Source organism: Urocitellus parryii, chromosome 4 (assembly GCF_045843805.1).
Source record: "Urocitellus parryii isolate mUroPar1 chromosome 4, mUroPar1.hap1, whole genome shotgun sequence".
Taxonomy (NCBI): Eukaryota; Metazoa; Chordata; class Mammalia; order Rodentia; family Sciuridae; genus Urocitellus; species Urocitellus parryii.
In genome coordinates this window covers 150,080,061-150,094,004 of record NC_135534.1, presented here as the reverse complement: position 1 = coordinate 150,094,004, position 13,944 = coordinate 150,080,061, and the positions used below count along the sequence as shown (strand labels likewise).

The window sequence follows — 13,944 nt, the reverse complement described above, 5'->3', positions numbered from 1 at the left end:
ATTCCAGAAGCACTGATCCCAATGTCTGACATACAGTACTGAACAGTTTTAGGGCTGCCTTTGTTTTTCACTAATTATATAACTCCCTACTAACTTCTAATATTCTATAGTACAATTGGATAATTTGGTTGACAACAAAAGAAAGGATTTTAAATGCTCTGTACCTCCTCCAAAGCCAAAATGGGGAGCGGGGATAGAACTGCTGGAAACCTGCCTTATCTAACTGCATGGCTCACTATACCCAACTAACTCAAGAATGTCACCAACTGATGAAAGGATCATCGGAACTGTAACTTATCACGAACCAGCTCTTGCAGAATAGAAGCATTTGCCAGGAATCTGTTCCCCACCTAACCCCAGTATCAAAGACTGAATTCAGGGATGTTTTGCCAGTGGGTTACCTCCCTACTCCTTTTTAATTTTTTCTTTTGAGACAGTGTCTTACCAAATTGCTAAGGATCTCACTAAGTAACTGAGACTGGTCTCAAACATGCGATCTTCTTGGGGATTACAGCTATGCGCTTATGCTCAACTTGCCAGGAATATTTTTAAGTATATAGCCTTTATTAATGCCACACATGGGTATATAAGGCCAAAACATGTCAAAAATTAATTAATTAAAGAATCAAACAGCCAGGAAAAAGAAACTGAGGTATAAGAAACCACCTACAAAAAAACATTACATTCTGTTTAAGCATCTGCACCTAGTTTTGTTTTTTGGTTTTTTGTTTTTGTTTTTCTTTTTAAGAGGGGGAAATACACAAAAAACTGTGGCTACAGAAATATCAAAATGTCTACAATTTCCATAGGACTAAAAGCATAGTTTTGCACCCTGTGGTCATCTGATGCATTCCTCTGCTTACAGTTAATATTCATTATTCATAAATAAGAAATGAAACATTAGTGAATGGAGGGAAAGTACCACACGAATCTAATGGGCCTTTCTACACAATAAGACATCCTAAGTCTTTCACACATCACACAGAAAGTAAGACATCCCTGTGGCAGTCCCCAAATGTACAACCCATGGGTGTATATTAATACATTTCAAATAGATCTATTAAATTTTTCAAATCTGTAACTTTGAGCAGCACTATATGAATTAAGTTTTAAATTAAAATCGATGAAGAAAGAAAAGTGTATTTAATTTGCTTCTGCTCTGGATTTGTAATCAGGACCTATTCGGTGTGGTGACTGGTCATAAGTTAATTTAAATTGGAAAACCACTGAAGGAAAGTAATTTGCAGTATATTAAGAACTACAGATTGGTTCAGAAATTATATTTACAACATATTATTAGAATTACATTTTATGTCATCTTGGGCAACATCTCATAACAAGCACAAATTACATATAAAGAATATGCCTTAAAATGAGTTTCACCTCAAAATACATGCAAGGCTACATGGCTTATACTTATATAAGTACTTATACTTCATACTCTATAAAAAAGCATTTTATGCAATATAGAAGTACACTATTATAACTAGAATAATGTGACACAAAAATGATAATATTTTTAGGGGCTCGGGATGTGGCTCAAGCGGTAGCATGCTCGCCTGGCCTGCGTGTGGCCCGGGTTCAATCCTCAGCACCACATACAAACAAAGATGTTGTGTCCACTGAAATCTAAAAAATAAATATTAAAAATTCTCTCTCTCTAAAAAAAAAAAAAGATAATATTTTTAGAGACTCAAAACTCTCCCAGCTCCAGAAAGGTTAATATCTTTCATCATAAACAAAGACAAAACTTTGGAGTAACATGTATGAAAAACAACAAAATCAGATCTCACAGAAAAGAAAACATTTAACTAAAAATCCCACTTAAGACTACCAGAATTTTGGGCTGGGGATGTGGCTCAAGCGGTAGCGCGCTCGCCTGGCATGCGTGCAGCCCGGGTTCAATCCTCAGCACCACATACAAACAAAGATGTGTCCACCAAAAACTAAAAAAATAAATATTAAAAAAAAATTTTTTTTCTCTCTTTCAAAAAAAAAAAAAGACTACCAGAATTTTTTATGTCACAACTGCAAAGACATCTTAGTACCAGTCAAAATTTTTTTACACTAAGTTCTTTTAAATGTGTCTTTCTGCATCCATTTTGCAAATTTCCTTTCCTGGGTTTGTTTTTTGTTAATTTAACTTATTTAGAGGAAATCTTCTCTGAAAGCCATCATAATTCGCTTTAATCCACAAAGACATCATAAATTTAGTGTAGTATTGTAAAGTTCCACAATATGTGCCGTTGTACCAGGTTACATACACCAATGGGATAATCCATTCCTTCATGATCCTCAGGAACAAGAAGTTCCAATCAACAAAGTTCTTTGGTATCCCCTGACATATGTAGTACTAAGTATAATTGAGATACCTCATACCCCCCAGGCTGACCAGATAATATGTAAGATACAAATCATCCAAAATAAGGCTTTCACATATTTCTATGGCATATACTTTGTCCTGATGAATCACTTGCTTTGTTCTTACATAAAAACAGACATACTAGAGGAGCATAATATAACATCTGCATGAGTGACAGGGTTTCACTCTCTTTTACTGTGTGATGTTTGGGAGGAAGTATTTGAGAGGCAACCCACTTTGAGGTGCAAATTGCTGTGGGACTGTATAAAAAATCTTAGCCAATCCCCTCTTAAAGGTGCTTAAGAAAAATCCTTGCCTAAGCACCAACTCCTTTTCTTCCTACCCTCTCAACACACGTTTTAATATTAGTAAGTAATGGAGAAAAGTGTCTTTCATTACTTGAAGCCAGATTTGCCTTGACCAGTTGTTAAGAACTTGAAGTGCATGTTGCAGACACAGACTCCAATTACAACTTTAACACTCATGGCTGTGACTTAACAGAATCTCACACTGCTTCAATTACCCCTATTATTCCATTCCTTACTGCATTCTTGTGAGTAGAAAACCTTATTCAATGGATGAAAACAACCTTAATTATCATGCATAAATATATATTATTTATATAAATTTATATAAAACAATCCATTAATAAATAAATAAGGAGCTGGGGTTGTGGCTCAGTGATGGAGCATTTGCTTCACATGCGTGGTGAGGGCGTGGGCTCAATCCTCAGCACCAGGTTTAAAAAATAAATGAATCTATCAATCAATCAATCAATCAATCAATGAGGAAGGTGTTGTGTCCATTTACAACTAAAGAAATATGAATATAAAAATAAATAAATAAAATGCAGTACAAACTCCTACAATGGAATACCACTCAGTCATAAAAATAATGAACTGCTGCTACATGTTACAACATGGAAAATATAAGTGAAAGAAGCCAGATGTAAAAAGTCATGAAATATCCAGAATAGGTAGAAACAGAAGTAGACTAATATCTAATTGCCAAATGCAGGCAGTACTGTTAGGGAATAGGGAATGACATGATTAATTTGTACAGAGTTTTCCTTGTATGGTGATGAAAATATATGGGAACTAGATAGGTCCACAGATATGATAGAAAAGATGGAAGCACAGGGACAGAAATCTATTAGTGGCTGCCAGCAACTGGGGATAAGGATGAAGCAACATGAGAAAACTTTGAGAGTATTGGAACATGTTCTGTATTTTGTTAATGGTGATGGCTACTCCACTGAACCCATTTCTCTGGACTCGTTGAACTATATTCTTAAAGAAGTGGATTTGGGGGCTGGGGTTTGGCTCAGTGGTAAAATGCTCGCCTCACACGTGAGAGACCCAGGGTTCGATCCTCAGCACCACATAAAAATAAATAAACAAAATAAAGATATTGTGTCCATGTATAACTAAAAAAAATTTTTTTAAAAAAAGAAGTGGATTTTACTATAAATAAATTTTATTTTGATACATCTGAATCAAAAAATTAATTAATACTTGGGAAATTGTTTTAGAAATGGATGGATATAACAGATGTATTTTTTCCTTCAAATGAAAAGTTTTCCACATTGTCAACTAATTTAATATTTTATAATATATTAGCTATTACAAACTAAGAAATTATTTATAAATCCTAATCACATAAAACTCAAATTACAAATACATGCTGTTGCTTTGAACTACCAAAAGTTTCAGCCTTGGGAAAAGATTTAAAAATCAGTCGAGTGACCTTTAGTTTGAGTACACAAACACTAATCTGTAAAGACTGACCAACAGTTACAAACTACTGAGAAAGAGAGAGAGAGGTATAGAAAAGAGAAATGAAGGAAGAAAACATCAAATAGGTTGACCTACTTCCACACCAGCAAAAGACTTCAAAGATAATTTCATTCCTGGAGAACAGTGTATAAATACACCACAAAAATGAATCCTACTTTTATATAATATTATAATGCACTAATTAAAATGATGATGATGATGATGATGATGATGATGATAATGTTAGAAAGAAGAGCAATAGAGTAGAGCAAGTGGATCAAAGAATTAGAAGGAAAGTACAAGAAGGTACCCAAATATGAGATTGATTAGATTATTTACTTATCAGAGGATTAGTATCCAGAACATAACTCAGATAACAAGGTGGGGTGAGAGAGAAAGACTACAAAAATGGGCAAATGACCTGAATAAACATTTCTCAAAAGTAGGAATGAAAATGGCCAATTGGCCTAATCATCAGGGAAATGCAAATCAAAGCCACAATGAGATATTATTCCATTAGAATGGCAACTACCAAAAAGACAAAAAAAATAACAAATGCTGGGGCAAGGATGAGAAAGGGGAATCCTTAAACACTGTTGGTGGGAATATAACTTAGTACAGAGATAATGAGAAAAAAAGTATAAAGGTTCATCAAAATATTAGAAACAGTACTACCATAAGATACAGCAATCCCACTATTAGGCAAATATTCAAAGAAAATTAATCCATTATATCAAGGAAATACTTGCACTCCCAAGTTTATGTTAGTACAGTAAACAATAACTGATACATGGAATCAACTAAGATGTCCATCAATGGATGAATAAATAATACATAAATTCATCAGTAATTGAATATACAGTATATACACACAACAAAATATCATTTTGGTCATTAAAAAGAATGAAATTCTGTCATTTACATGGATGGAACTGGAAGACATCATGGTAAGTGAAATAAGCCAGGCACAGAAAGAGTGTTCTCACTCACTTGTGGAAGCTAAAAACATTGATCTCACAGGAGAATAGAGAAGAATAGTGATCATTCGACACTAGGAAAGGAAGGGATGAGGGGGGAAAGGGAAAGGATAACAGTACCAAAATACAGTTAGATAGTCAGAATTCTGCTTTTATAGCACAACAGAAAACTATAGTCTCTAAAACTATAGTCTTCAAAAAAACTATAAGCATTCAAATTTTCCAACATACAGAAATGATAAATTTTGAAGATGAAAATAGTAATCACATTCATCCACATTACACATAGATACATATATCAAATTATCACACTGTAAAAATATTGTGTCAATTAATTAAAAGTGGAAAAAATATATCATACAATGAATGATAAGGTAAAAAAGAGGATATAGAAATACCACTTCTATGAGAAACATTTTCAACAATAGATGTATTTGATGTACACATGAAATTTCCTGGAAAGCTGATTTATGAACCACTAAATTATGTGGAAATAAACCTGGTAACTTTTACCCACATCCCTAATTGAGAGGCTCATATTAGAGTTTTGTGCTACAGTTAGCCTCTCTGCTTCCTACAGTAAGAGGAGTAGTTGATTAACCAAGACTACATAGAATATTATGTATCAAGATTACCCAGGCTTCACTCTGCTCCAAGTGTTCCATGATTCATCCACATCTCTATTGGTAGTTTTTTCTAGGAGCAGCAAAAGGAAAAGTTCACACTGATCTTGGGATTAAAAAGGATGGAGCATGTTTAAGAAACTGCCTTGTTTTTAATCTCCTGAACATGGTGCCTTACACAATGGAACAGTTATATCTATTTCAAGCTGATAGGCAAAAACTCTGAGTTAAATTTTCCATCAAATTTAATACATTGATTACTACTCATATGGTTTTTGACTGCATTCCTGATAGCACTTTGTTTTGTTTTATTCTTCTTCCCCTTTTGACATGTCTGCCACATGAACAACATACACATATACAACCCAGAGTCTACAGGCCAAGCACATAAACAGTTCAGAGTCAAGTTAACCAAGAATTGTCCTGGCTCAACCTCTGCTCCAAACCTACCCCTCAAATCCCACAGATCTTCATTTCCCTCCATAATTTCTCCCTGATACCTAGCATTCCCTTCCTCAATTCTTCCACCCAATTCTGTGCTGCTACTTCTTGGAACTACTAAAATATACTGGATATTTTATATCCAAATACACTATATTTATGTAAATAAATACAGTGATATCGCTGATGTCAAATTATGAAAAAATTAACTTTAAGAATTGTTTCACTCTCTTAGTGTTACCACACTGATTATTAGATGCAAATAATCAACCCCGATACAACATTCATTGACCTCCATGCTTAAGAGGCATGAATCAGGCATAAAAGCTGAGGATGTACCAATGGTCATCTTCGTTTTTTATGGCTTATAGGACCCTTTAAAATTGATTATTTATAATCAGGGGTATTTTATTTATAAGCCTTTCAAAACCAGGCATTTTAATGTAGTATTTTCAACCCATCAGCTAAAAGTACCAATACCCTTCTACTATACTGTTATCTGAAACAGATTTCTGCTAATTGGCTAAATGAATGTTTAAGGTAATAATATTTAGCATTTTGAGAACTAATAAAAGTACATTTTCTTAATTCCAAGAGCAAGGTATGAAAACAAATCAATTTAGACTCTGTTCACAAAATTAAAATGACTTGTTATTTATTGCTACCCTTCTATTCTCTTAATAGCAGTTACTCATAATCTCTTCATACCAAACCCTCTCGAGGTATCTGATAATGGTTTCCCAGAAATTTGCAAATATGTCTAATTTTCAATATTACTTCGGAGATTCCACAGAGTTACTGACTATATCTGACCCACAGATTTTTGTCTATTCCCTGGCACAGGGATCTCTGCAAATTAGGCTGATACTCTCTACTCCACAGGATTACACTCATGTTACTCACCATTTAAAAGAAAAATACCACACACATACACAAATACATACACAAGAATGGACTAAATTAATCCTTTAACATATACTCTTCTGTTCCCTTTTACTGAACACAGACTTTTAAAATAAATAAATAGGTATGAACCTACAGTCCCAGGTACTAGGGAGACTGAAGCAGGTCTGCTGGAGTCCATGAGTTCAAAGCCACCCTGCATAGCACAGTAACACTCCAGTCCCATAAATAAAATTTAATTAATTAATTTAATCAAAAATTATTTTGGCGATAAAATCCAAAGCTAACAAATTTTTAAATATAAATAAGAGATGAAACTAAAATAATGGGTTTCAAGTAAATATAAGGATCTTAAAAGTTCCAATGCCCTTCTATTATACTGTTATCTGAAACAGATTTCTGCTAATCATTCATACTTCCACAATCAGCTGCACAATGTCCTAACTTACATATTTTCCTCCAGTAACCAATGTTTTCACAAAAGTAAATTGTTTCCATTTTTTTAATAACGATTCACAATAAAAGACAAGTGGAATATAGTCTTTCACAGAAATTTTTAGATGTTCCCAATTTTATCTATATTTTGCTCAACTTAATGTAACATCAAAGATATTGTCTTATTTCTAAAACAGATGAGATTCAGACATTTTAAAAACTAAAAATCTTCCAAACTGTCATTCATGATTTAACATTATACCTCTATTCTCTTCTGTATTTGCAATTCAATTGTATCAAACCAAAAATTAGAAAGAATACAATGGCATTATAGGCAAATGTAACAAGTATAAAAATTGCAACAATTCACTTGAGATTTTTTTTATTACATTAATGTCTACATAATATTGAAAAAATACCTGTATAAATGAGAAAGCGGCCGAAGGGCAAAATCAAACTCCTGGCTTTATTAGATGCAGGCCTAATATCTTTCACATAAAATATTTGTAGGTGCCACAATCAATCAAGATTTCAATAGAAACCAAAGATGAAAGCATTCATGCATAAAAGGCAAGTGTGATAATTATGATGTGCAGACAAGATAATGGGAAATATCTGAGCCTGCTTTTCATTTTATGTATCAAGTGTTGCCTTGACCTAGACATTCCATAATGCTCTATCACATTTACTGCATTATTTTATCATTTTAATTATTTAGCTGAATTCAATTAATTTGGCTGGCATCTGGTCAGTGGATACAAATCCTCCAAAATCTTTCCCTGCTTCATTTCTCAAAATAATGCTACAAAACAGTTTTAAAGTTCTCACTCATTTTTCAAGTTTATTAACCTCTTACTGATTAAACAATTGGCACGCATTTTCCTGAAATGTCATTTCAGACAGTTCACTTCAAAACATGAAAAAGCAATTTATATCACAAATTATAGTGTATGGCTCAACACTGCAAAGTTTACATTGGCTTCAGTTTAAAAGTTCTCTAGTAGGGTGGTTAATAGAAAATGGTGGAATAATTATTATAAGAGAAGAGGATAATTCAGCACATAATTTTACCATGAAGTTCACTGCCTATGTATTTAAGGATTATGGTAATCACCTTCTAAGCTCTGCTCTAATCTATTATCCAGGACCAGGACTCATCCACCTTAATATTCATGAAAATAGTCCCTAACAAAGTTTAAGATTACAATTACATTGCTATTATTACTATAATGTATTACGTTTAAAAAAAAACACTAGGGCTTTATAGTTATTAACCTGCCAAAATTATAATAATGTCTCTTACAAATGTGATATTGTAACTGGTTCCTTCTAATACTGTCCTCTAATTTTGGGGAAAGTAACTTTTCGATATCATTAAGAATTTTTGTTCAGAACTGTCAAGTCAAAGAATGAGGATTCTCAGTGACCCCATTTCATTATTAAATGAGAGCATATCTAATGAGGGAACAAAATTCCTTTCCTCACAGAAGGCAAACCTAACATACCAATGAATCTCAGACCAGTGTCTAACTAAAAGGACACTACTCAGGATTCAATCCTGGATACATACAGAACATCTTGATCAAATGGAATTCAACTTTCTGCTGCAAGTAAGTCACAACCGGACTACCTCTTCTGTGGAGAGGGAACATATATCTTCAGATATAGGTGGTGGGGCATGAGTCTGTTTCTTCTCTGCACATGCAATCAAATGAGGACAAGGCTACCTGATGCATCTTTAATAAACAGGAAGAAACAGGGTGGTGGCTGCTTTGGCTGGCCTTCTCCACATGCATGAGCAGGCACAAGGTGAAACCAGCAAGGGAGCTACCACAAGAATTCCTCATTCTGGCCTTTATGACAAGGAACAAAGTCATAAAAAAAAAATTAAAAATTCAAGTTGCAGAAAGTTAATTATGTCAGTCCAAGAAGACACATTCTTAGATGTATCCTCAGGACATTCGCTTTCATCCACAAGGACAGTCCCCAGCCTAATGAACCACATAAGAATAGAGAGTCAGAGGTTATGGAACGCTTTGGGGAAATGACATGGTAACATAAAAAATTATCAAACACATGTACATGAGACATAGCAATATACTCTTTGAAAGAAAATACTTAGAAGGAAAAATATTATGATGTTAAATACATTATATAAAAGAGAAAACAATTTGGAAACAGCCAAAACAGATTAAGTGCAATTCTTATTGAAATAATAAACAGCCAGCTCAAATAACCAGGAAGATTATAAAACATGAAAAATAATCACAAATCAATGTAAAAAATTATAGTTATTCAATTAGGGAAATATTTAAAAGCAATTAACTTAGAACAAATAAAATCAACAGAATATCATTCTACACTATAAAAATACCCTAAAACAAGAACTTATTAAGGTAAGAAATGGAAAGCAAGTTTTACCTTGAGCTAGTCTCTCAAGTCGTTTTCCATGCTCTGGGGGTATAGCATACCTAAAATATTAAAACATAAACAGAAATTTTAAATTTATAATATTTCAACTAGTATCCTAAGGATAACTATTCCTAAATAATGTAATTTTAAAAAAGGTCATTTTAAAATCTGAAAATTACAATGTTCTTTGGGAGAAAATATAAATGTTGGTATAATAATTTTTTAAAAATTAAATTCATTAAAATTCCATTTTAATGAACCAAACAGAGATTAGAAAATCAATCACAAGCTATATCCCTTAGACTCTGAATGCAAGAAAAATAAACTCATAAATTACCTATTTAAATGTTGTATCCCAGCATCTCAAATACATTTAAAGATTAAGGGGAAAAGACCCAGGTCCAGTGAAATACTTAAGTCAAGGGGAATTTCTTGCCAAATTCCGTGCCCTGTCTCACGGCACTCCAACTCCCTGTCCCTAACCTATTTTTAGGTAGGTTTTTTGCTGTGAGGTTATTTAGTTTTGACTTTAATTTTCAAGAGATTATGGGTACTATCTTTTTAACTTTTAAGATATTTCTATTGACAACAAGACAAAAAAAATTACTATACCAACATTTATATTCCCCCCCAAAGAACACTGTAATCTTCAAATTTAAAAAAAAAAGTTTCCAGCCTTAATAATGTAACTTATATTTATGAATTTGTGACTTTTAAAAAATCTTGATCATAGCAATAATTTTTCAGCCCTGAATACTCATTTCTTTTTTTTTTTTTTTTAGAGAGAGAGAGAGAGAGAGAATTTTTTTTAATATTTATTTTTTAGTTCTCGGCAGACACAACATCTTTGTTGGTATGTGGTGCTGAGGATCGAACCCGGGCCGCACGCATGCCAGGCGAGCGCGCTACCGCTTGAGCCACATCCCCAGTCCCAAGAAATACTCATATCTAATTCCTGATGTTTTCAAAAGTAAGGTCCTTGAAATTATTTACTATGGAGTTACTAACAAGTTTTTAAAATAGTAATCTCATAATATCCTATAAAAAATCTAAATTTTATTTTTTTTTCATTTTTATTGATACCTAGGTATTTATTTCCCTTTTAGTTTAACATTTGCTCCCTCCTAGGCCACAGGCCACAAAGCCTATTCAAAAAATCTAAATTTTAAAAAGCTAATTTAATGAGGAAATTTATAGATATTGAGAATAAGTTTAAATGATCAGTTAATGTTTTAAATAAAAGATATATTTTTTTAAGTCCTACCTTTCTCATGTTTACTATCTAATATCCATAAAGTACAAGTTATATTTTAACTGAAGTAACTTATCTAAATGTATTTAATATCATACTTGGTTGCATTAATGCCACTGATAACATATGCAAAACTTAATTGAATCCAATATAACTAGGCAATTCAGTAAGAGAAAACTCAACCATATATCCTGTTCCTTAAGGCACCGCTAATGAAATTATTCCAACTGAACTGAAGAGATAAAATTTTAGCATAGCTAAATTACAATAACCCAATGTATACTTAAGTCTTCTTTTTCCCAGTTTTTAATCCCTGGTTTACATTTTGAATATACCCAGAAAAGGAAAAATAGAATATATGCATATATATATGTGAGTTCACAGTCAAGATGACAATTTCCATCACACACATACACATGCACATGCGCATCCCACTGATATACAGCAGGTATGTCCATAGAGAGTTGGATGTAAATGGAGATGTTATATATCCAGACTCATTTTTCTAAAAAATCTGCAAATTTAAGGTTTCTCAATCTGAAATTTAACCACTGTTCAGAGAAAAAATAAATATATTCATCTGACAAAGGACAAGGGAAACAGTAAAGCAAGATGGTTCTATCCTAACTCTGATATTTGGTTTACTCCTTCTAGGATCTGAATCATACGTATTCACTCTTCTTTTACCTATATACTCAGGCAGTCCTTCTCAATCTAGTCATATAAATCCTTTTCTACCAGTGTACAATTTCCCAGTTACTATAGGCTAAATGATTTCAATTGGTTCTACTTTTCTTCTTAAGATTTAGGATAGTATCTTAGTCTACTTCCAAATTCTATAAAAGATCCAGTTTGTGTTAAGATCATAAATTAATATGGATGCCAGGCTCAGTGGTAGATACCTATAATTTCAGCAGCTTAAAAGGCTGAGGCAATAGGATCCCAAGTCAGAGGCCACTCTGGGCAACTTAGTGAGACCCTATTTCAAAAAATAAAAAGGACTATGAATGTAGTTCAGGAGTGAAGCATCCCTGCATCCAATCCTCAGTACCAAAACAAGAAACAAAAACAAAATATCCTTATGGCTAACCAACCCTTGCTATAATAGCTTTGGAAATCATAGAAGGATGAAGACTTCCTTCCAATCACTGCCTCCACACAGGAAGATACATTTCCCAAGTAGAACCACACCCTCACCCAGAAAGCCACACTGTAGTGATATCCACTAAAGCACAAAAGCATGAAAACAAATAGAACACTCCCTGCCCTGTTGTAGACATTATCTTGCTCAAACCCATTCATCTCCATGTTTATGCCTATGAAATACTTTGCATGGTTCTGAATGTATTACCAACCTAAGCTTTGTTGGATAATATTTAAATAATAGCCACATGCCTGCATAATGTTTCATACAAAAATAATTTTCAGTGTTCCCTAAATAAGCCCAAGGTCTTGCCCCAGAGTCTGAAAAGGACAGTCAAACCTGATAATAAGTAATAATTGCAGTAACATTCAAAGTAATTATCAGATGGTACTGCTCTTCTGTGCATAAGCAGATGCAACATGATAAAGGAACTGGGAAAGTATAGTTTACATTTTTAGGGATTCACCCAAGAGTCAAATCAATTAGTTTCTCATGGTAAACAATAAATTCAGACAGCTACTCAACTCAGTAGTCACAAAGCAATATTCACACACATATAAAACCTTGTTCACACCTTATGACAATTACTTTAAGTAATTATCTCACTCTGCCAATAAAGCCCAAGGGAGTAGAAAAACAATTTGTTGTCTGCATACAAGTCACAGGGCTAGAAAGGTCCTTAAAGATAATCTAGTTCACTGCTTCTAAACATTTTTTGTTTGGTTTTTGTTGTTTGTTTTTCTTTTGATTATTTCTGTTCACGTCATTACCAGGACAGAATCTAACACCTCCTATTACCAGCAATAAAGGGCAACTGGGAGAATGAAGAACAACATAGACTCATATCCCTTGGGGATGGGGAACCTAGCATACTCTGAAAACAAGCACCCTAGGTGATTCTGACAGGGCAACAGATGGGGAAGACAGAATAAATCTTCTAATTACCTCATCCAAGGATCTAGGGAAAGACTTCCCCACAATCTCCCTGATGCCTCAACCTGCTGATCAATCCCCTCACCTCTTCTGGAGGAAGGATCTGTATTATGCCAGAAGTATTATTTAAAGATTTTTCTTAAGACTTTCTTTCATTAATACCACAAGGAATAACTTAAGTCAGAATGCTAAACAAAAGAATTCATATAGCACTTTCAAACTAGAAAGCAACATGGCTTCTACAGCTGCAGATTTGTGTAGTCCTTGCCTGCAGGTACCTGACTTTCATTTCAGAGCTCCCCAAAGGACTCCCAGTCTTCTCTGAAACAGGAGCCCTGAAAATCCAACCGCGGCACTACTTCATGGGTAACCACAGCAATCTGAAACCAAACCATTACAATCTGTTTCAATCCACACCAAAGAACGAACAGAAGGAAAGATGAGGCAAGAAAACAGCAAGATGCAGACATCTGCATGTGTTTTCCAAGCACCATCCTCTCCAGAGTGGAATTTCATTTTGTAAGAACTGAGAAAACCATCTGAGATCTTACACAAGACACTTAACCACTGACAGATCTTATCTATCTCACAGAACAACACTAAAAGGATCAAATACTATGTTTAGCAGCTCATTATTTAATGACAGGTACAAGGCAATGAATGAGGTGAGCCTGACCTGCTGACCCC

The 13,944-nt window shown here is 33.8% G+C and overlaps 1 protein-coding gene across 2 annotated transcripts in view; it reads right to left on the bottom strand.

The window, feature by feature from the left end:
- The window catches only part of Kdm4c (lysine demethylase 4C), a 399,763-nt gene that overhangs the window by 281,900 nt on the left and 103,919 nt on the right, over window positions 1-13,944 (bottom strand). For both annotated transcript variants that reach the window (XM_026391491.2, XM_026391492.2), the window contains exon 6: window positions 9,938-9,987. In XM_026391491.2, coding sequence (XP_026247276.2) covers window positions 9,938-9,987 — 50 coding nt within the window. The remainder of the gene's footprint in view (window positions 1-9,937; window positions 9,988-13,944) is intronic.